This window comes from Trichomycterus rosablanca, chromosome 9 (genome assembly GCF_030014385.1).
Source record: "Trichomycterus rosablanca isolate fTriRos1 chromosome 9, fTriRos1.hap1, whole genome shotgun sequence".
NCBI lineage: Eukaryota > Metazoa > Chordata > Actinopteri > Siluriformes > Trichomycteridae > Trichomycterus > Trichomycterus rosablanca.
Window position 1 is genome coordinate 7,871,390 of NC_085996.1, and position 25,319 is coordinate 7,896,708.

General features: G+C 43.0%; 1 protein-coding gene across 1 annotated transcript in view; it reads right to left on the reverse strand.

Annotated features, from left to right (window-relative positions):
• Window positions 1-25,319, reverse strand: part of dnmt3aa (DNA (cytosine-5-)-methyltransferase 3 alpha a) — a 56,427-nt gene that overhangs the window by 22,851 nt on the left and 8,257 nt on the right. Inside the window, exons 3-6 of the mRNA XM_063001806.1 lie at window positions 16,288-16,395; window positions 8,198-8,405; window positions 6,547-6,590; window positions 5,715-5,864 (exon numbers count right to left, since the gene is read on the reverse strand). Coding sequence (XP_062857876.1) covers window positions 5,715-5,864; window positions 6,547-6,590; window positions 8,198-8,405; window positions 16,288-16,395 — 510 coding nt within the window. The remainder of the gene's footprint in view (window positions 1-5,714; window positions 5,865-6,546; window positions 6,591-8,197; window positions 8,406-16,287; window positions 16,396-25,319) is intronic.

A 25,319-nucleotide genomic window follows, 5' to 3' on the forward strand; every position in this document is an offset into this window, starting at 1 on the left:
GTGAGTGCTCACCAAAGCCCACCTGTTTTCAGAGATGACATGAGGAACTACCATCAGCCCAACTCACCTTCACATGCACCATTACTACCAAAAAGACGTTGCCATGCACATTTTTGGGGTGGTCCTAGGGCTTTGGCTGATTTGTGTATTTCCATCACGTTCCTCAATTATTTATTTGTTAATTTAAAATCATAATGCACCTTTAAAATCAGGCCACTTGTTGCTGCAGTTGAGGAGCCCTGAACTTGACGTTCTCACGCTCCTGCTGTCCAGCTGTATCCTCGTCATGAACCTCTGTGTCCTCACAGTAACCCTGCTGCCCTGTGGAGCCATTCATGACCTCTGAACTCAGTTGTCAGTTATGAGGGTCAATTTATGACCGTGAACCAGGCAAAAATTACTTAATGACCTTAGCCTTACCATGACCTTAAAGTCATCACCAGTGCTGAGAATGTCTGGGTTTCAAATCACATACCATGATGTCAAACTTAAGCCATGCCAGCATGCCTGTCACACACACACACACACACACACACACACACACACACACACACACCATACAACCGGACATACACACATACACAAGGATGCACAATCACCAGCAATCAAAAGCTTTATCATGATGGGTCAATCGATAGATCACTAACTCATTCACTCACTCACTCACTCACTCATTCACACACACACACACACACACACACACACACTCATTCACTCAATCATCTACTCACTCACTGACTCGCTCACTTATTCACTCACTTACTTACTCACCCACTCACTCACACATACAATCACTTAATCACTCATTCACACATTTATTCACTCAATCATCTATACACTCAATTGTTCACTGACTCTCTCACTCACTCACTCACTCACTCACTCACTCACCCTATGGCCAATATAGATCACCCAGTCCACCTTTGCATGTTTCTGAGACATGCAGACAAGCACATCACATCAAAATTCTCTGATGAAAAGTAAGGTGAAAGTCGAACCCATGTCCACCCCCCATCATGTGCCCCCTATAGGCAACCACTTCTTCTCACCTGGCAGAGACGGAGTCTCACAGAAAGCAGGATCTTGTACAGAGAGTTACACATCACTGTCTATAAATCTAATCTCTCATACAGAAGTCTGTTTAAAAATTTGTATCAGGGTGCCCAGATGGTCGATAGCACATCTAAGATTTGAACTTGAGAGCTCCAGATTTCAGCAATGGTGGACTACACTGCTGTGCCACCTGAGCAGCTCTTTTGGCACTGTTAACATCAATATATTTACAGTGTTTAGGTAAGCAAATACACAAATAATATTATTAAATAACATTAAATATTTCTATATATTTCTTTGAGACTTGCTTTCATGGCTGTCTTGAGATTTCAATGATTTCTGCAGCTGATCTTTTTCTGTGACTGAAAGGTCGGACTTCAAAAGTTTCTGAAAATGTGTTTTACTGAATATAATTTCTGATTTCAATACATGCAAAACAGAAGCATTTTCATTAGCGGTCTCAGACTTTTGACATCTCACAAAACAATTCTTAAATAAAAAAATGTTACACACCTTCTATCTGATCCTGATCACAAACCCTGCTTAGAAACAAACTAATTCAGATTCAAGCTTTAACTACAAATGTCAAAATGGACATTTGAAATGTTTTCTATGTTTAAGATCACACTGTGTCACAGTGTCAGAACCCAAAATCACAAAACACTGAACATCTCTGCTGCTGATCGATTTTAACCTTCTGATTCTACCAAAGCAGCACAGCAACTACTGTCGGCACAATCTGTTCCTGCTCTCAGCTCCACACACACACACTAACACGCTCTCACACACACACACACACATGGCACATACCCGTAGTCACTCGGCTCAGCTGCACCACAGCGTGAGTGTGTGCCCCCGTCTGCCCACACTGAAGAACTGATGCTTTAATGTCCGAAAAAGAGAAAAGGAGGTAATAACAGACTGAAAACGTCTTTGTCTAGGAATAGGGGACCATGTGACTGCAAAGAGGATCATGATTGGCTAAAGAGGACTCGCAAATACTGGCAGTAAGCCGAGGAGCTGTCTGCGGTAAACCTGAACAACTACAGGGCAGAGAGACAGAGAGAGAGAGAGAGAGAGAGAGACAGAGAGAGAGAGAGAGAGAGAGAGAGAGAGAGAGAGAAAGGAGTGAGAGGGCATGAGAGAAAGTGAAAAACGGAGAGAGAGAAAAAGAGAAAAGTGAGAGGAGAAAGTGAGAGAGGGGAGTGAGAGAGAATAAAAGAAAGTGCAAAAGGAAGGAGAGAGTGAGTGAGAGAGCAAAATAAAGGTGTGTGTATGTAAATGTGAGTGTGTATGTGTGAGTCTATGAGTGTGTTATTGTGTATGTATACGTTAGTGTGTGTGTATGTGTGAGTGTGTGTGTATGTGTGAGGCTGAGTGTGTTTTTGTGTGTGTGTATATATGTGTGTGTGTGAGTGTGTGTGAGTCTGAGTGTGAGTGTTTTTTGTGTGTATATATATACTATATATATATATGTGTGTGTGTGTGTGTGTGTGTATACATGTGAGTGAGTGTGTATGTATATATGTGTTTGTATGTGTGTGAGTGTGTGTATGTATATGTGTGTGTGAGTATGTATGTGTGAGTGTGTATGTAAATGTGTGTGTGTATGTATATATGTGTGTATGTACTGTATATATGTGTGTGTGTGTGTGAGTGTGTGTGAGTCTGAGTGTGAGTGTTTTTTGTGTGTATATATATACTATATATATATATAAATATATATATATATATATGTGTGTGTGTGTGTGTATACATGTGAGTGAGTGTGTATGTATATATGTGTTTGTATGTGTGTGAGTGTGTGTATGTATATGTGTGTGTAAGTATGTATGTGTGAGTGTGTATGTAAATGTGTGTGTATGTATATATGTGTGTATGTGTGTGTATGTATATATGTGTGTATGTACTGTATATATGTGAGTGAGTGTATATACAGTGTATCACAAAAGTGAGTACACCCCTCACATTTCTGCAGATATTTAAGTATATCTTTTCATGGGACAACACTGACAAAATGACACTTTGACACAATGAAAAGTAGTCTGTGTGCAGCTTATATAACAGTGTAAATTTATTCTTCCCTCAAAATAACTCAATATACAGCCATTAATGTCTAAACCACCGGCAACAAAAGTGAGTACACCCCTTAGTGAAAGTTCCTGAAGTGTCAATATTTTGTGTGGCCACCATTATTTCCCAGAACTGCCTTAACTCTCCTGGGCATGGAGTTTACCAGAGCTTCACAGGTTGCCACTGGAATGCTTTTCCACTCCTCCATGACGACATCACGGAGCTGGCGGATATTCGAGATTTTGCGCTCCTCCACCTTCCGCTTGAGGATGCCCCAAAGATGTTCTATTGGGTTTAGGTCTGGAGACATGCTTGGCCAGTCCATCACCTTTACCCTCAGCCTCTTCAATAAAGCAGTGGTCGTCTTAGAGGTGTGTTTGGGGTCATTATCATGCTGGAACACTGCCCTGCGACCCAGTTTTCGGAGGGAGGGGATCATGCTCTGCTTCAGTATTTCACAGTACATATTGGAGTTCATGTGTCCCTCAATGAAATGTAACTCCCCAACACCTGCTGCACTCATGCAGCCCCAGACCATGGCATTCCCACCACCATGCTTGACTGTAGGCATGACACACTTATCTTTGTACTCCTCACCTGATTGCCGCCACACATGCTTGAGACCATCTGTACCAAACAAATTAATCTTGGTCTCATCAGACCATAGGACATGGTTCCAGTAATCCATGTCCTTTGTTGACATGTCTTCAGCAAACTGTTCGCGGGCTTTCTTGTGTAGAGACTTCAGAAGAGGCTTCCTTCTGGGGTGACAGCCATGCAGACCAATTTGATGTAGTGTGCGGCGTATGGTCTGAGCACTGAAAGGCTGACCCCCCACCTTTTCAATCTCTGCAGCAATGCTGACAGCACTCCTGCGCCTATCTTTCAAAGACAGCAGTTGGATGTGACGCTGAGCACGTGCACTCAGCTTCTTTGGACGACCAACGCGAGGTCTGTTCTGAGTGGACCCTGCTCTTTTAAAACGCTGGATGATCTTGGCCACTGTGCTGCAGCTCAGTTTCAGGGTGTTGGCAATCTTCTTGTATCCTTGGCCATCTTCATGTAGCGCAACAATTCGTCTTTTAAGATCCTCAGAGAGTTCTTTGCCATGAGGTGCCATGTTGGAACTTTCAGTGACCAGTATGAGAGAGTGTGAGAGCTGTACTACTAAATTGAACACACCTGCCCCCTATGCACACCTGAGACCTAGTAACACTAACAAATCACATGACGTTTTGGAGGGAAAATGACAAGCAGTGCTCAATTTGGACATTTAGGGGTGTAGTCTCTTAGGGGTGTACTCACTTTTGTTGCCGGTGGTTTAGACATTAATGGCTGTATATTGAGTTATTTTGAGGGAAGAATAAATTTACACTGTTATATAAGCTGCACACAGACTACTTTTCATTGTGTCAAAGTGTCATTTTGTCAGTGTTGTCCCATGAAAAGATATACTTAAATATATGCAGAAATGTGAGGGGTGTACTCACTTTTGTGATACACTGTATATATATATATATATATATATATATATATATACTGTATATATATATGTGTGTGTGTGTGTGTGTGTGTGTGTGTGTGTGTGTGTGTATGTGTGCGAGTGTAAGTGTGTGTGTTTTAGTGGGGGCTTGGCGGGCGATGGGGGGAGGACGTAACCAATCACCGTGGTCACCAGCGAGTTGTGGAATGCGGAAAAGTTCAATATGGAAGCGATTTATGACCCAACATGAGGAACGGGAGAGGATACACACACCCACACCCACTCAACACACACACACACACACACACAGATTCAAATACATTAGAGTTGTGGTTTTCCTGGAGAACCTGAGTAAGCTTTCTTTGTCTGAGTGTGTGTGTGTGTGCCGTGATTAGATCCAGAGGCCTCTTCTAGAAGTAAGAGCCTCAGAGCCTCAGCTGGGTGAAATGAGGACAAGAACATCGATCTCTCTCTCTCTCTCTCTCACACACACACACACACACACACACACACATACGCTCTGTCCTCGCTGACATACACTCGTAACACCCCACACAGGAAACTGAGCCTATATTTCTGAGTAGAGTAGATGGAACTTAAGTCATATTCAAACAACTGACTTCTTTCCACTGAGGTACACTTTCCACACACACACACACACACACACACACACACTTGCTTAACCTTTACTTTTAGGGATTTTTTAATTGTTTCATTAATTTACATCACAAATTTCTGGATGTGAATTTCCAACCATGAACGAAACTCTACGCTAATGTACGTAGTTAAAAAGAAGTGATGAGTAAGCTCAGTCAGTGTCCACATACTTTTGGCTAAATAGTGTAGATACCAAACAATCAATCTATCTAATTTACACGTACTACCTTTTTGTGACACTGACCGTGCCAGTGCCCATGTTAACATAATAGTTAGAATAGGCTTGGCCAAAGTGTTGTCAGGAGACCAAAGTCGTCACACAGATTCCCCAGATTTCCAAGTGCAACCAAAAGCTACTTAGTTTAAAGTACCGATGCTCCTGGAAACAAACCGCTTCCAAAAACCTGATCAATCACTGACTGATGCACATAAATGCTTTTTTACTTACCTCTTCTTTTTTCCAGTCAGCGAACAGCTCCTCTCTTTCTTTTTTGCTCATGTGGAAAGGGTCTCCAGCCTGGAAGGTGATTCTGGGTACAGGTCTGCGGCGGAGGCTGATGTCTCGTCCCTGACGGGTCCGGACCCGCCCGGCCTCACTCTAAACATCAAAGGAATCTTTATTTATCTAAACTACAAAATATAAAATGAGTTTCCTGGTTGGTCAGGAAGGGTACACTATATGACCAAATGTATGAGGACACTTCTAGAAATTACTGAGATTTTTCTGTTGCACCATGACTAAGCCTGTGTGCACAAAGAGAGGCCCATAAAGACGAGGTTTAATGAGTTTGGCGTAGAGAAAATCCAGTGGCCTGCATAGTTTGATATGAACTGGAACTTTTTACTGGTATGGGTGCATATGTTTCTGAAACAATAGTTTGAGGCATCACATTTCACAAAGGTAACTACTCAAAGCTTTTGGACCTTATTCGAGCCTTTAGCCTTTTAACCCAGAGTTACGTGTTTTTCTCACCATTATGTTTTTGGATTTCATGTCTTAGTGGTGTATTTAAAACGAGGTCCCAGGTCCCTACGATGTTACATGTAGACAAACCCAAAATGCAAGGTCATAACATGGTCAGAATCCAATCAAAGGTCAATTTTAAACAATACATAATACATAGGAAGGAAAACAATAACTGGCCTAGAACTGAACCTTGTGGAAAGCCATTCTGTCCCCTTTAAGGCTCCAAAAATCTGGAGCATTTGGCATTAATCTGTTAAATCAAATCTCAACCAGGCAAAGAAGAAATTCTCTGATGAAGTGCATACTAGCGTACCTCTCCTCTACTGGTATCACTGCTGCTACCATCCTCTTCTACATCTGATAGAAAAAAAGAAAACAGTTAGAACAAGAATATACACGGATTAGCCAAAACATTCTGACCACGCATCAAATATAGCCAGTACATGGCCTCCACAAGACCTCTCAAGGTGTACTGTGGTATTTAATATCATTTTTTATTTGGTCTTCAGGTCATCACTCCAGTCCATTTGTGCAAACATAATGTTGTTTCTTGACTGAATCCTGGCCAGGACAAGCAGTAATCTTGATTTTTTGTGCACTTTGATTGTTTAGAAGTATTGTATAACTGTCACTCAAAGGTACACATCTTGATAAGGGCTTTGAGAACCTAGTAACAAGCTCAGACTGTTGAACCCAAATGTGTCGACAAGGTCACAAAGTCCAGAAGCTGCTCCTTAGGATTTCTGCTTTAAATCACAGTTGTGTACATTTCTGTGCAGGGCTGATATAAAACCGTCTGATATCAATAGTTAATAGTATATAACTAAATATTTAACTTCCTAAAATCCCTACTGGTGACAAAATGTAAATTGTTTTAGCCAAATATTTACAAAACCTCAGGACTTTCCAAACAATTAAATGCACTTTTTGAGCAGTGAATAGTACAGTATACCATCATAGGATGAACTGGGCGTATTTTACTTTTAGATTATCTAGTACAGCGGTAACCAACCTTTTCTGCACCACAGACCGGTTTCATATAAGATATAATTTTACCCGTGAATAGAATAACTATAGAATGGAAAATCAGTGTGAATCCTGAGCTTTTTTTCACTGCAACGAAACTCTGCTCCCACCTAGTGGTGATTGGGGGAAATGTAACAGCTCTTGTAGCAATCTCTAATTGTTTATTCTTTCTGTGCAGCCCGGTAATAAATGACCCACGGACTGATGGTTGGGGACCACTGACCTAGTACATAGTGGTGATATAGAACACAAATTAAAAATTAAAGGATTCATCTCAGGGATTCAAGTGTGAATCAAACATGGGGGAGGGTGAAACACAATTATGATTGTTTTGCTTTGTGTAAATAACAACAAGCTGTGTAAAACAAACTAATAAACAGGTTCCAGAAAATAACTTATATAAGTTTTAGTTTCAGGCAGATAGATGTAATGTATGAGTAAAATTAAGGATTTCATAAATTATTTAATTTAAACTATCAGCTCTGTGAAATGTGATTCTTCTTTAATAATATTACTGTTCAATTTTTCAACCTGTATGTGTTGGACTAAAATATATGTAAACAATAAAATAGATTGTTAGAAACGATTTGTCATTTTTAACTTACTAAATGAAAAAACCATGTAGTTCCATTTGTGAAATATGCAGGTTCTTACAGTGATGCACTGAAATAAGTAACTGATGGGCCGAGAAGGAAGGTTGCGGTGAGGTGGTGAAAGTTTTGGGCTTTTAAAATGGGGTTATCAGTCACAAAAAGTTTAAAAGAAAAAACATTTAAATGTAAAACCCAATCAAACTGGATCATTGGATCCTCTGTTACCATGATGTTCGCTGTAGCATCATCATTTGAGTTTAAATGGGAGCTGATGGTGCACTATGAGGTTTATTGTAATGACCTGTTAGTAGGTGTGGCACAGGTAACTGTAAATGCTTGACTAACGTTTTTCTGGGCGCTCGAGTTTTCGCCGGCCGCGTTTCCTCCGTAGTTCCTCCTGATCAGCCTTTCCTGATCCATTTTGAAGAGAGGAGTCAGGGGAGGAGTCATGCCCCTGCATAGCACCTTGGGAAACTCTGCTCTCATTTTCACTGTGACACTCTGCCTCCTTAACGCCGGCCACGCCCTCTTTTACAGACTCACAGCTGTCCACCTGCGAGGACGAGACAGAGATTTTAGGGTGGCAACATGCATAAGCATATATATATACTATATGGCCAAAAGTATCTGGACACCTGATCATGAGCCTGATGGACATCCTTTTTCAAAAACAAATGGTATTAAATTAGAGTGACGTCTCTGTGATCTTTTCAGCCACTCTTCTAAGAAGGCTTCTCATACGTTTGAAGTATGTCTGTTGGAATTTGTGCCCATTCAGTCAAAACAGCTTTGTATAACTGGGTACTGATGTTGGTCAAGAAAGCTTCAACTGATATTCCAGTTCATTCCAAAGCTGTTCAGTGGGGCTGAGGTCAGAACTGTGTTTCTTTAAGCCAAGCTTAGTCTTTACAGAGCTCGCTTTGTGTATCATTTTCTTCATATAATTGATTTATTACACCTGTTAGCAAGTGTGGCTGAAATTCAAAAATGAAACGAGTTGTCCCCAATTCTTTTGTCCTTATAGTGCCTGTGTGTGAATGTATGTGTGTGTGTGTCTGTGTGTGTGTGTGTGTGTGTGTGTGTGTGTGTAAGACATCCTTAGAGTAAGAGTGTGTGGGTGTAATTATAGACAGGTACTTTCCCATGCTCATGTGTGAACTTACACCACAGCAGCGTCATATCATGAGATGATATAGTGTTTTGCATACGCCTCATTACAATAGTGCATCCATGTCACGCAGGAATTATAGTCATTACGGGTTTCCAATTTATAATGAAATGTATCTCTTCATCTGAACTGACAACACAGCTCAGCAGTTTTATTTTTAGCAACCCAAAAAAATCCATAAAATTAGGAAATAAAGTGTGTAAAGCGTCAAATCAATACAACCAGCTAAGGGATCAGTTATCACATCACTACGATTATTTTAACTGTTTAAACCCCACAGAGTCACTGAAAGTTACATTCAACTTGGACTGACATGTACAGGGGACACGCCTCATTTTTGGGGACTGACAGGTACAGAGACCACACCACCTTCACTGAGACTGACAGGTACAGAGGCCACACCACCTTCACTGAGACTGACAGGTACAGAGACCACACCACCTTCACTGAGACTGACAGGTACAGAGACCACACCACCTTTACTGGGACTGACAGGTACACAGACCACACCACCTTTACTGGGACTGACAGGTACACAGACCACACCACCTTTACTGGGACTGACAGGTACACAGACCACACCACCTTTACTGGGACTGACAGGTACAGAGACCACACCTCCTTTACTGGGACTGACAGGTACAGAGACCACACCACCTTTACTGGGACTGACAGGTACACAGACTACACCACCTTTACTGAGACTGACAGGTACACAGACCACACCACCTTTACTGGGACTGACAGGTACACAGACCACACCACCTTTACTGGGACTGACAGGTACACAGACCACACCACCTTTACTGGGACTGACAGGTACAGAGACCACACCTCCTTTACTGAGACTGACAGGTACACAGACCACACCACCTTTACTGGGACTGACAGGTACACAGACCACACCTCCTTTACTGAGACTGACAGGTACAGAGACCACACCTCCTTTACTGAGAGTGACAGGTACACAGACCACACCTCCTTTACTGAGACTGACAGGTACACAGACCACACCTCCTTTACTGAGACTGACAGGTACAGAGACCACACCACCTTTACTGAGACTGACAGGTACAGAGACCACACCACCTTTACTGAGACTGACAGGTACACAGACCACACCACCTTTACTGGGACTGACAGGTACACAGACCACACCTCCTTTACTGAGACTGACAGGTACACAGACCACACCACCTTTACTGAGACTGACAGGTACAGAGACCACACCACCTTTACTGAGACTGACAGGTACACAGACCACACTACCTTTACTGAGACTGACAGGTACACAGACCACACCTCCTTTACTGAGACTGACAGGTACACAGACCACACCTCCTTTACTGAGACTGACAGGTACACAGACCACACCTCCTTTACTGAGACTGACAGGTACAGAGACCACACCACCTTTACTGGGACTGACAGGTACACAGACCACACCACCTTTACTGAGACTGACAGGTACACAGACCACACCACCTTTACTGAGACTGACAGGTACACAGACCACACCACCTTTACTGAGACTGACAGGTACACAGACCACACCTCCTTTACTGAGACTGACAGGTACACAGACCACACCACCTTTACTGAGACTGACAGGTACACAGACCACACCTCCTTTACTGAGACTGACAGGTACAGAGACCCCACCACCTTTACTGGGACTGACAGGTACACAGACCACACCACCTTTACTGAGACTGACAGGTACAGAGACCCCACCACCTTTACTGGGACTGACAGGTACACAGACCACACCACCTTTACTGAGACTGACAGGTACAGAGACCACACAACCTTTACTGGGACTGACAGGTACAGAGACCACACCACCTTTACTGGGACTGACAGGTAGAGACCACACCACCTTTACTGAGACTGACAGGTACACAGACCACACCACCTTTACTGAGACTGACAGGTACACAGACTACACCACCGTTACTGGGACTGACAGGTACAGAGACCACACCACCTTTACTGGGACTGACAGATACACAGACCACACCACCTTTACTAAGACTGACAGGTACAGAGACCACACCACCTTTACTGGGACTGACAGGTACACAGACTACACCACCTTTACTGAGACTGACAGGTACAGTGACCACACCACCTTTACTGGGACTGACAGGTACACAGACCACACCACCTTTACTGGGACTGACAGGTACAGAGACCACACCACCTTTACTGAGACTGACATGTACACAGACTACACCACCTTTACTGGGACTAACAGGTACACAGACCACACCACCTTTACTGGGACTGACAGGTACACAGACTACACCACCTTTACTGAGACTGACAGGTACAGTGACCACACCACCTTTACTGGGACTGATAGGTACACAGACCACACCACCTTTACTGGGACTGACAGGTACAGAGACCACACCACCTTTACTGGGACTGACAGGTACACAGACCACACCACCTTTACTGGGACTGACAGGTACAGAGACCACACCACCTTTACTGGGACTGACAGGTAGAGACCACACCACCTTTACTGAGACTGACAGGTACACAGACCACACCACCTTTACTGGGACTGACAGGTACACAGACTACACCACCTTTACTGAGACTGACATGTACAGAGACCACACCTCCTTTACTAGGACTGACAGGTACAAAGACCACACAACGCCTCATTCAAAGGGACCGTATAGTAAAACTCTAGTCCTCCAGTGTTCATTTGATGCTTTGTGGTGGAGTCTTTAAGTCTCAATGAATGTAGTGCAGAAAACCACAAGTATTTACCACATATTTACACACACACACACACACACTTTTCTGAAACCCACTTCCACTATCATTTATACTTGCTCCACTCTCCATACCAGAACTTTCGACACATCCTTTATTTATCTGCAGGGATGGTCGCTGGTTCAAGCTCCACATCTGCCGAGTTGATACAGACAATGATACCAGATCCTCATCCTTTAGTATCGCTCAATACCGAGTACCTATCACAGACTGGAACTTTGAGATACTGGTTTAATTCTTACCTGACTGGCAAAACAGAGGGAAAAAAAACACATGCATCTTATTTTTGTGCCAATAAATAATGTCGAGCATCGCACTTCAAAGAACTGCTGCCTTATTCATCATGAATGAAAACTACCAGACTAATTAGCAACGTGGGTTTAATTGGAGGCTACCAGCCTTTGTTCGCTGCCAGACGTGCTGGCGTACTGGGCCACGTTTAGTCTTTAAAAATGTTTTTATAGCCGCACATGAGCTCTCCGCACGGTGCTTTAAAATCAACATAAAACGGTATTGTCGACCCCCCGGTGTGTCAGTACGTCTGCAAACCTTAGCACACCGCTGTAAAACAGTGAGGCTGGAGTGGGTTTACAGCAGGCGGCGTGGACTGAGTTAATGGATATTACTACTAAACACACTACACACACACACACACACACACACACACACACACACACACACACACACACATGGGGAACACAGTTATATAAACAGTGCAGACTTGATGGTTGGCTGCTGCGTCATTAGTGAGAACAGACTGTGTGATGAAAGGTAAACCCACACATGTAAAATGACTCTGCAGTGCTAATGAATGAAATACAGTGTTAATGTCTGCACCAAAATTACATTTTGGTTTAGTTTTAGACTTTTGAAACAAAGAGTCTCTTCATTATGAATTACAAACCTCAAAGCTTTGCAGCAACTTAAAGACCAAAGAAGATTAAAACATGCTGACTGTCATGGACTTTCCTGCATTCAGTAACATCACGAGATGCTCCTTGGAATATTGTGAAATCATGCTGGGAGAACATGGATCATCATGTGCAGATTTTGCAAAAATTTGTCTCCATGCCACTCAGTTGCAAGTGTTCTATTTCCTAAGTATTGTTCTTGTATTGTACAATGACAATAAAGGTATTCATATTGTTACAGCAAAAGAGAGAACATATTAAATACTAAGAAGTTCTGATATTACATTTTTGTTAAGATTCAGGGTGCTATTGACCAGTCGGGCGTCCACACAGACATAACTAGTCTTTTAACCATGTCAGTGCGCTCTCAGTGCTAGTTTCGAGTCCACATAAATTAAAAAGGGGGTTTGCGTCAGGAAAGGCATCCAGTGTAAAAACTGCAAAATCAGGTATGAGGACCATAATGATCAGTTGTGGTGAGCCCAAAAATACAGGAGCAACTGAAAACAAGAATCTGTAATATTTAGAGTATTTTAGAAATATGCAAAATAGAAGCATTTTACTAGTGGTTTCAGACTTTTGGCCCCCACTATTTTGGGTAAGTGTATTCAGGGGGTTTGTTCAATTCTACCTGAATCATTTCTGCTGATTAGCAAATTTATAAGAACTATGCAAATATCTACATCCATCACTCATACTGTAAAAAAATCCTTTGTGATTGTTAGAAATCTCAGGTGAAAAGAAGAGACCGTGTCCGAGGGGGCGCGTGGCAGCCTCAGCCCTCCTCGATTTTTGGTTTCTCAGGCAAATACCAAAGCAGTCTTAATGATTCTCGCAAGCTGGTGATAATATTAAATAATCTAAAACACTGAAGCGTATATTACGCTAGCCCACCACCGCTGAGGGACAGTGGTACCCTAGTGGGTACTGTCGGCTCTGCTGCCACTGTTGGGCCCTTGAGCAAGGCCCTTAACCCTGTCTGCTCAAGGAGCGCCATACGATGGTTGACCCTGCAATCTGACCCCAGCTCCCAAACAGGCTGGGATATGTGGAAAAATAATGGAATTGTACTGTCCTCATGTATTTGTATATATGCCAATTAAAGGCTGTCTTTTTCTGAGATGTGGGTTTGAAGCTTCGGCCTGGCTTCTCCACAGACACGATTGACTATGTCTACAGCCCTGCGATAGATTGGCGCCCTCCCCTGGTTATTCCTGCTTTGTGCCCAGTGCCCAGAGTTTCCCTAATCAAAATAAAGCGGGGGATTAAAATGAACTGGTTCTGAACCATTTTATCAGCGTATTAGACAGGTGGTCCTAATGCTCATCAGTGTAGGTGCTCCTTTTTTTTATAAAAATGAAAGTATGAAGAACAGCAATGACCTGTTTCACATTACTGTCACACTAACAATAGTAGTGTGTGTGTGTGTGTGTGTGTGTGTGATTTCCATCGTGGGAAAACAGTGACAGTCATGACAGAAAGCTACCAATGCTAGTCTGGATTCTTACACAATGCTAACGGTACACATTTATACAGTAAATTCACAAAGTAAACAAACACACAGTAACGTGTAACAGTAACCTTAAACACTGAAAAAGGGCAGAGAAACTGTTTTTCTTTTATCAGTTTGTCAGTTGTGGTGTTGAAGTGAAGAGTAACAATATCAGGCTGATGCTAGACAGACTTACAGCAAACCAACAAAATATAAACAGCGCCCAGTTAGCAACAACACCGCATGTAACCAGGCTAACTAAACTAACACCCTGCAAAGCTTCACAGACACGTGCATCAAACCAATCCCAACAGAGACACTAGCATCCTCCATCAAATATCCTCTAGCATCATGCTACCTTAAGCATGGGCTAACATCTAGTGAGCCAGATGTCAACATGATCTTCAGCGATGACATGCTAGTGCTGTAGGAAGAGTGGTTAGTTCCAGGCTATTCCTAAACAGAAAAACTGGACAATAAACATGACGACTCACCATCATCAGACTTTAGCATGTAGTAAAGCTAACGCGAGGTATCAAAGTGTCTGTGTGTGTCGAGTCTCTCTCTCCACTTCCGGCTCTCTCACGATGTGTTTTTGAAGCCACAGTTTCCTGTTTCTGTCTTTAATTTAGCTTTCCACACATGCATGCTGAAAAAGGTCCTCATTCTGACTAGAACTTACATGGTGTGTGTGTGTCTGTGTGTATGTGTGTGTGTAGCATTTACTCCTAGCCACGTCTGCTATTCCTACAGTAGTCTGGATCTTGGTACACCTACACTGGACCTACACCCACTGCATCTGGGCAGCACGGTGGCTCAGTGGGTAGGCGTGTTGCCTCACAGCAAGAGGGTCCTGGGTTCGATTCCCAAGTGGAGTGCAGTTTGCATGTTCTCACCGTGTCTGTGTGGGTTTCCTCCGGGAGCTCCGGTTTCCTCGCACAGTCCAAAGACGTGCAAGTGAGGTGAAATCGAGATACAAAATTGTCCATGACTGAGTGTGACATTTAACTTGAACTGATGAATCTTGTGTAAGCAGCAACTACCTGTCCTGTCATGAATGTAACCAAAGTCACGTTTATTAAGTAACAATAAATAAATGGTTGATGTGTGCTGTGTGTAGCTGGACGTCACCTGTGAAGCTGAGCGACCTGCCATAACCCTGCGTTTTCCTCACAGTATCCTCACACCAGGCACCAATTAAAGGAAATTATAGAATTATAATAATTATTTTGTATGTACATATCTGTTGAATGAATAACTGTTGCCTAGTGTGCAGATACTGCAGTAAAGGATATGGAATTAAAAATACACTTTCCCCTCTTTCATGTGTGTGTGTGTTTGTGTGTGTATAGACATTTACTCTCTCTTTTACACATACACACACACACACACACACACACACATACACACATACACACATACACATACACACAGACACCAGTTGCTTAAATCATGAGATCATATTAGGGTGTGTGTGTGTGTGTGTGTGTGTATAGATATTTTCTCTATCTTTTACACACACACAGACACCAGTTGCTTAAATCATGAGATCATATTAGGATGTGTGTGTGTGTGTGTGTGTGTGTGTATAGATATTTTCTCTATCTTTTACACACACACAGACACCAGTTGCTTAAATCATGAGATCATATTAGGATGTGTGTGTGTGTGTGTGTGTGTGTGTATAGATATTTTCTCTATCTTTTACACACACACACACACACACACACACACAGACACCAGTTGCTTAAATCATGAGATCCTATTAGGATGTGTGTGTGTGTGTGTGTGTGTGTGTGTATAGATATTTTCTCTATCTTTTACACACACACACACACACACACACACACACACACACAGAGACACCAGTTGCTTAAATCATGAGATCATATTAGGATGTGTGTGTATGTGTGTGTGTGTGTTTACATACGTACATTCTCTCTCTCTCACACACACACACACATATATACATATATACACACACACACACACACACACACACACACACACAAATAAACATACTCCACTTGCCTTAATCATACAATCATATTTGGATGTGTGTGTGTGCACTCACCACTGGAGGTCTGCGCTTGCGGATCGGTCGTCCTGCCCTGCGAGCCGGTGTGTCCAGAGCGGCCTCTTCCTGCATGACCTCACACACTTCCTGATTCTGTTCGGAAGTCTGCAAACACAAACCCAGAGACTGAGTCAATGCTTAGCACACACACACACACACACACACACACACAATTACACAAAACTAATATACAGAGAGGAAAATCCAGTGTTTATTTTTTATTTAATCTACTTCCAGTGCAAACTTCCAGCTCACATTACTCACAAAAGGGCTTTTAATTTTGTAGGAACAAGAAAAGTGAATGTTTAAGAAGAACTAATGGACAGAGACGCTCAGGTGGCACATCGGTCTGTTACACTAGCCCACCAGGTTCGAACCCCAGCCGTCCAGACATTATTGTGTATATTTTTTATAGTATTAATTAAATGCCAAATATAGTATCAATTTGCCATTTAATATTTAGTATTAATTAATATGTTTCCTCTCAGTGTACACACTCACACGCCCCTTCTGTTTTGACTGCCCTTCTATTTTTATTTGGAAGGCAGCTGGAACTCAGCCTTCACTCTGTGTGTGTGTGTGTGTGCGTGTGTGTGTGTGAGCGCGTCCATCTGCACATACTACACGGGGGCCAGCTGCAGAAATTGGGACGACTGTTGCTAAGGGGAAAAACTGCTTAGCAACTGTCTCCCGAAGAGCGTGATGCTGCTCTGCTGACTAAAGACTCTGGCATGATGATGTCATTTCCGTGGCAACCTACCTGGCATCCATTTGCTTACCAAATTTATCAGCCTCCTCCTTTTCATCATCCTCTCATCTTACACCAACACACAGGGCCACAGAGGGACACTAGAGATCTTCTAATCTTTTTTATTAATTACATGTTATTATTTAATGGAAAAATAAAAAATTAAATAATTATTTCATATTTATTAAGAGCTTTATCCTGGTCAGGGTCATGGTGGGTACGGTTCAGCCAGGAAACACTGGGTGCAAGGCAGGAATATCCATGCTCACCAATTCATCCCCATAGTTTGAATTTTATTATTATTATTATTCTCATTATTTTTATCCTTAATTATCATCACCATCATTACTGTTTATACATTATTATTGTTTTGTTTAGTTTTCCTCACTGCACTGTGAACCTTTGTCCCATGCAAAACATCCATGCTGGCCCTCAGACTAACACACGTCTCTTCTTTTCACCAGCCAGTGGTAAATTCCTACAGTGAGCTGTACCACACATGGAGGAACATGCTGCCACATTCCTCCACCACTCCTGCAGGCATTTTGGGCATAAAAACGCAGAACAAAGTGACCAATGACGTCTGTGGCATGCCGGCCAGGCGGGTGACACAACTAAGACTTCAACCGAGCTCCCAGCGGTGGGGCTGGCATAAAAACAGCTGTGCGACTCAAGATCTTTATGATATGGTTCATTGGAAATGTTTTAATATGCAATATTTTATTCTTGATTCTCGTTTAACCAGTTACTGTTCTAACAATAATGATCCTCCTCTGGAGCCTCCTGCTAACTTTAATATGACAAACTCTGAGCCTCACTGAAAACGTCTGCACACCCACAGTCTGCACACCCACAGTCTGCACACCCACAGTCTGCACACCCACAGTCTGCACACCCACAGTCTGCATACCCACAGTCTGCACAGCCACAGTCTGCACAGCCACAGTCTGCATACCCACAGTCTGCACAGCCACAGTCTGCACAGCCACAGTCTGCATACCCACAGTCTGCACAGCCACAGTCTGCACAGCTACAGTCTGCACAGCCACAGTCTGCACAGCTACAGTCTGCACACCCAGGCATTATTGTAGCCACACAATTAGTTCATTTAAAATAATGAGAGTGGACTCATGCAGTGAAGCGGATGAGTGGACACAGAGCTTAATCATCACCTACAGGTCAAGAGGGAAGTGTCCAACAAAATTGGAATGAACAGTGTGTGTGTGTGTGTGTGTGTGTGTGTGTGTGTGTGTGTGTGTGTGTGTGTGTTTGCTCTGGTTTAATAACCTGCTGGACTAGAATTTATTGCCTGGTAAACATTAACACAACACAACAGTTTGCCCGCCAAAGACACTCAATCACCACAGCAATCTACAAATTACACATCATACATCGAGTATAACAGCGTATAGCTGTTGCTGCTTTCAGTTTGGAACTCAGTAGTGAGTGTAGTGTGTTAGTGTAGTGTGTTGGTGTAGTGTTAGTGTAGTGTGTTGGTGTAGTGTGTTGGTGTAGTGTGTTAGTGTAGTGTTGGTGTGGTGTGTTGGTGTAGTGTTAGTGTAGTGTTGGTGTAGTGTGTTGGTAGTGTGTTAGTGTAGTGTGTTGGTGTAGTGTTAGTGTAGTGTTAGTGTAGTGTGTTGGTGTAGTGTTAGTGTAGTATTAGTGTAGTGTTAGTGTAGTGTGTTGGTAGTGTGTTAGTGTAGTGTGTTGGTGTAGTGTTAGTGTAGTGTTAGTGTAGTGTGTTGGTGTAGTGTGTTGGTAGTGTGTTAGTATAGTGTGTTGGTGTAGTGTTAGTGTAGTGTTGGTGTAGTGTGTTGGTAGTGTGTTAGTGTAGTGTTGGTGTAGTGTGTTGGTAGTGTGTTAGTGTAGTGTTAGTGTAGTGTGTTGGTGTAGTGTTGGTGTAGTGTGTTAGTGTAGTGTTGGTGTAGTGTGTTAGTGTAGTGTTGGTGTAGTGTTAGTGTAGTGTGTTGGTGTAGTGTGTTAGTGTAGTGTTGGTGTAGTGTTAGTGTAGTGTGTTGGTGTAGTGTTGGTGTAGTGTGTTAGTGTAGTGTTGGTGTAATGTTAGTGTAATGTGTTAGTGTAGTGTTGGTGTAGTGTGTTGGTAGTGTGTTAGTGTAGTGTGTTAGTGTAGTGTTAGTGTAGTGTGTTGGTGTAGTGTTAGTGTAGTGTTGGTGTAGTGTGTTAATGTAGTGTTGGTGTAGTGTGTTAGTGTAGTGTCAGTGTAGTGTGTTGGTGTAGTGTTAGTGTAGTGTGTTGGTAGTGTGTTGGTGTAGTGTTAGTGTAGTGTTGGTGTAGTGTGTTGGTGTAGTGTGTTGGTGTAGTGTGTTGGTGTAGTGTTAGTGTAGTGTGTTGGTAGTGTGTTAGTGTAGTGTTAGTGTAGTGTTGGTATAGTGTGTTGGTGTAGTGTTAGTGTAGTGTGTTGGTGTAGTGTTAGTGTAGTGTTTGTGTAGTGTGTTGGTGTAGTGTTAGTGTAGTGTTGGTGTAGTGTGTTGGTAGTGTGTTAGTGTAGTGTGTTGGTGTAGTGTGTTGGTGTAGTGTTAGTGTAGTGTTAGTGTAGTGTGTTGGTGTAGTGTGTTGGTGTAGTGTTAGTGTAGTATTAGTGTAGTGTTAGTGTAGTGTTAGTGTAGTGTGTTAGTGTAGTGTGTTGGTGTAGTGTTAGTGTAGTGTTAGTGTAGTGTGTTGGTGTAGTGTGTTGGTAGTGTGTTAGTATAGTGTGTTGGTGTAGTGTTAGTGTAGTGTTGGTGTAGTGTGTTGGTAGTGTGTTAGTGTAGTGTTGGTGTAGTGTGTTGGTAGTGTGTTAGTGTAGTGTTAGTGTAGTGTGTTGGTGTAGTGTTGGTGTAGTGTGTTAGTGTAGTGTTGGTGTAGTGTTAGTGTAGTGTGTTGGTGTAGTGTTGGTGTAGTGTGTTAGTGTAGTGTTGGTGTAGTGTTAGTGTAGTGTGTTGGTGTAGTGTTGGTGTAGTGTGTTAGTGTAGTGTTGGTGTAATGTTAGTGTAATGTGTTAGTGTAGTGTTGGTGTAGTGTGTTGGTAGTGTGTTAGTGTAGTGTGTTAGTGTAGTGTTAGTGTAGTGTGTTGGTGTAGTGTTAGTGTAGTGTGTTAATGTAGTGTTGGTGTAGTGTGTTAGTGTAGTGTCAGTGTAGTGTGTTGGTGTAGTGTTAGTGTAGTGTGTTGGTAGTGTGTTGGTGTAGTGTTAGTGTAGTGTTGGTGTAGTGTGTTGGTGTAGTGTGTTGGTGTAGTGTGTTGGTGTAGTGTGTTAGTGTAGTGTGTTGGTAGTGTGTTAGTGTAGTGTTAGTGTAGTGTTGGTGTAGTGTGTTGGTGTAGTGTTAGTGTAGTGTGTTGGTGTAGTGTGTTGGTGTAGTGTTAGTGTAGTGTGTTGGTGTAGTGTTAGTGTAGTGTTAGTGTAGTGTGTTGGTGTAGTGTGTTGGTGTAGTGTTAGTGTAGTGTTAGTGTAGTGTGTTGGTGTAGTGTGTTGGTGTAGTGTTAGTGTAGTGTGTTGGTGTAATGTTAGTGTAGTGTTGGTGTAGTGTGTTGGTAGTGTGTTAGTGTAGTGTGTTGGTGTAGTGTTAGTGTAGTGTGTTGGTGTAGTGTTAGTGTAGTGTTAGTGTAGTGTTGGTGTAGTGTGTTGGTAGTGTGTTAGTGTAGTGTGTTGGTGTAGTGTTAGTGTAGTGTGTGGTGTAGGGTGTGGTGTGGTGTTGTGTTGGTGTAGTGTGTTGGTGTAGTGTTAGTGTGTTGTGTTGGTGTGGTGTGTGTGTGTGGTGTTGGTGTAGTGTTGGTGTAGTGTTGGTGTAGTGTGTTAGTGTGTGTGTTGGTGTGTGTTGGGTAGTGTGTTGGTGTAGTGTGTGTAGTGTGGTGTGTGTTGGTGTGTGTGTGTTGTGTGTGTGTGTGTTGGTGTAGTGGTGTGGTAGTGTGTGGTGTGTGGTGTGTGTGTTGGTGTAGTGGTTGGTGTGTGTGGTTGTGTGTTGGTGTAGGGTGGTGTGGTTGGTGTAGTGTGGTGTGTGTGGTTGTGTGTTTGTGTAGTGTGTGGTGTGTGGGTTGTGTAGGTGTGTTGGTGTGGTGTTGGTGTGGTGGTGGGTGTGGTGTAGTGTGGTGTGTGGTGTGTGGTGGTGTGGTGTTGGTGTGTGTGTGTGGTGTGGGTGTGTGTGTTGGTGTGGTGTGGTGTGTGTGGTGTGGTGTTGGTGTGTGTGGGTGGGTGTGTGTTAGTGTGTGTGGGTGTGGTGTGTGTGGTGGGTGTAGTGTGGTGTGGTGTGGGTGTGGGTGTGTGTGTTGGGTGTGGTGTTGGGTGTGTGGTGGTGTGTGGTGGTGTGTGTGTGGTGTGTGGTGTAGTGTTGGTGTAGTGTGGTGTGGGTGTAGTGTGTGTGTGTGTGTGTGTGTAGTGTGTGGTGTAGTGTTAGTGTAGTGTTGGTGTAGTGGTGTGTAGTGTGTGGTGTAGTGTTGGTGTAGTGTTAGTGTAGTGTTGGTGTAGTGTGCTGGTGTAGTGTTTGTGTAGTGTGTTGGTGTAGTGTTAGTGTAGTGTTGGTGTAGTGTGTTGGTGTAGTGTTAGTGTAGTGTTTGTGTAGTGTTTGTGTAGTGTGTTGGTGTAGTGTTAGTGTAGTGTTGGTGTAGTGTGTTGGTAGATGACTCATCTCTATTTCTGTCATTCGTAGCTATTTTGGGCAGCTCTTGTTGCCAAGCAACCTGTCTGCACAGAGAGACGAGGAAGAGGAAGTGCCAGGACAGAATATTCTGGCCTACAGCGCAAACACACACACACACACACACACACACACAAACACACACACACACACAGACAGACAAACACAAACAATATCTGCCTGTGTTTATCATTCTCGTGTCTCTGAAGCCTCCGTTGTATTTTACTCTGCCTAGAGCTAACAGCACATGCACACACACACTCTGAGAAAATCTCTCTCACACACACACACACACACACACAATCAACAATCATCAATGATTCAGCAGTAACACAAGATAAAATGCACAAATTTGGCTCATAGCTTTAATAATCCACAGATGGAACTGACATAAACACTATAAACAAACATTTCCTTCAACAGAACTGTCCAATCAACATTCCAATTCATCCCAAAACTGTTCAGTTGGTTGAGGTCAGGACTCTGTGCCAATTACTGGAGTTTGTCCAAACCAGTCCATGTCTAAACAGGGTTCTTCCCCAGGCTGGAAGCACATAACTGATTTTACACACCTGTTAGCAACGAGGTGTGGCTGGAACTTCTGAACTTCTGATTAATTAGGAGGGGTGTCCACATACTTCTGGCAATATAGAGAGACCTGATCCAAGAATAAAAGCCAACATATGAGAGGTTCACAGTGGAATTCTGGGTCACTCAGGCTGAGTCACCACTACACATCACTGTAATGAAAACAGCGCTCATACCTCAGGCCACGAGGTCCGACAGGCCAAACACAACACGTCTCTCTGTCACTGAAGTCAACAACCCCGGCACACCGACTCTGACCAGGTTCTGTGTTTATAAGTGCGGTTTCAGCTTCAAAAATCATTTACTTTGACATGTGAATGTGGATTTTGGCTGTGAATGGAGGTTTTTTTATTCAGACTCAGATGCTAATGTTCCTGTGAGTGTTTGTTTAAAAACTATAATAAGATTATTGTTAGCGGTGTGTGGATTTTGGCTGTGAATGGAGGTTTTTTTATTCAGACTCAGATGCTAATGTTCCTGTGAGTGTTTGTTTAAAAACTATAATAAGATTATTGTTAGCGGTGTTTACACATGCGTGTGTGTGTGTGTGTGTGTGTGTGTGTGTTCTCCGGGGTTACAATAAGTCTTATCTGAGCCAGATAAATCCCTGGCTGATGACTGCCATAAATACTACACCCCAGACCTCAGGGTGACCTTTCCAGAGTTCAATGGGTCCACACAGCTTCACATAACAAAATATGTGCAAAAAACAGCACAAATACAGAAAACAAGGTAAAAAAAAAAAAAAAAAAATCCAAACAGTTCTAGCGTGTTTGCAGTAGTAGCTGCACTTTTTTATTCCTTTACACTCTTACTTACCAAAACCCTAGAAACAACCCTGTTAATTACTGTGTTCAGGTGTTTATTTACATTTTACACCATTTATGTTTTCAGCATTTAGCAGACGCTTTTATCCAAAGCGACTTACAGTACTGTGACAGTATACGTACAGTCTAAGCAATTAAGGGTTAAGCACCTTGCTCAAGGGCCCAACAGTGGCAATCTGGCAGTAGTGGGGCTTGAACCAGCGACCTTTCGATTACTAGTCCAGTACCTTAACTGCTAAGCTACAACTGTACAACTGAGGTATTGCTAACAGGTGTATAAAATCAAAGATAGAAATAAAACGCTATATTTCTGCATGACTGTGTCCCTGTGTTCCAAGCGAGGTCAATAAAGACGTAGTTTTAATGAACTATCACCAATCCAGCAAGACAACACAAACTCATACACTCACTTACTCACACCTAGGAATAGGTCAAAGCAGCCAACGCACCATCTGCATGGCTTAGAATATCAGAAACTCACATGAAAATTCACATGGACAAAGGAAGAACAATTCAAAACTCCTTACATTGATATGAAGAAAGAATCAAAGCTCAGAAACCATGTTGCTGTGCAGCACCCATGCTACCAGCTGTGCCACCACACTGCCAACGGACAAGCAAAACATTCATCAGATCAAACCAAATCCTTTCATCACCTTTTGCATTGTGTGCTGATCCTCCAATGCTGCTGGAGTAAACGTCAGAGTCTGGTTCGCTGGTTTCTTATTATCTGTACAGGTAAGATGCAAAGTACAAGTGAGCCCTGAGGTACAGGTAAGCTCCGAGGTACAGGTAAGCTCTGGGGTCAAGTGAGCCCTGAAGTACAGAGGAGCTGAGGTACAGATGAGTTCTGAGGTACAGAAGAGTTCTGAGGTACAAGTCCAGCTCTGAGGTACAGGTGAGCTCTGAGATGCAGGTCAGCTCTGGGGTCAAGTGAGCCCTGAAGTACAGAGGAGCTGAGGTACAGGTGAGCTCTGAGATACAGGTGAGCTGAGGTACAGGTGAACTCTGAGATACAGGTCAGCTGAGGTACAGGTGAACTCTGAGGTACAGGTGAACTCTGAGGTACAGGTGAGCTCTGAGGTACAAGTCCAGCTCTGAGGTACAGGTAAGTTCTGAGGTACAGGTGACCTCTGAGGTACAGGTGAGTTCTGAGGTACAAGTCCAGCTCTGAGGTACAGGTAAATTCTGACGTACAGATGTGCTGAGGTACAGGTAAGTTCTGATGTATTGATGTGCTGAGGTACAGGTAAGCTCTGAGGAACAGGTGAGCTCTGAGGTTAAGGTAAGCTGCAGGGTGAAGGTGAGCCGTAAGTTAAGCTGTTATATAGTATGCTGGGCGCGTTCGTTATATACATGTGAACAACACCGAAACTGGTAAGTACCTGACATTTGGACAGGCAAATCTTACCAAAAATTCCCATTCTTACTCAAATGCGGTACACACACTCCGCTGGGACCACAGAACTACCAATATCATTCATTCATTCATCTATAGCAACCGCTTCATCCTTCATCAGGGTGGGAGGAAATCAGGGCACCCAGAGGAAACCCAGGTGGGCATGTGGAGAACCTAGAGCCTTAAAACCTGGGTACACATTCAGAAAATATTCCGAACAGGGTACCAGTTCATCTCAGGGTATCACTCGCTCATTTTACTTGCCAATCCACCATCTGCATGCTTTTAAAACCCAGGCAAACACAGGGGAAGCTTGTGACAGCCATAACAAACACTGACCAAAGGATAAAACGCAGATACGCAAGACTGTTGCTGTGCGGCACCCACACTACCAGCTGTGCCAACAAATCAAAAATCTTCTGGACAACTCACTCTCTCACTCATTCATCCTCTCACTCTCTCTCACCAAAGGACATGTTTTAGCAGCCAATCCCCATTCTGCATGTTTAAAAAAACAACAACAGGTGGGACATAGTGAAACTCAGGACTCAGGAGCTGTGCAGTACCCTCACAACACCAGTCACCCAGTAGCCTTTTTTTAGCCCATAAACAGGCAAGGACATAAAGAATTATGGGTAAAACACTCCCACAGAATATAATCTGGTGATAGAGGCCTGACCTGTGTGTGCAGTCAGTGGGGTCAGAGGTCAATCCCAGATCACACACTGTGAATACTGGTTTAACTTGGGCTGGTTAATATGTAGTAATTATGTTCAACCAAGCCTGCATTCCCAGTTCACCCAGTTTAAAGTTCACAGGGAAGTCACCATGATTGGTC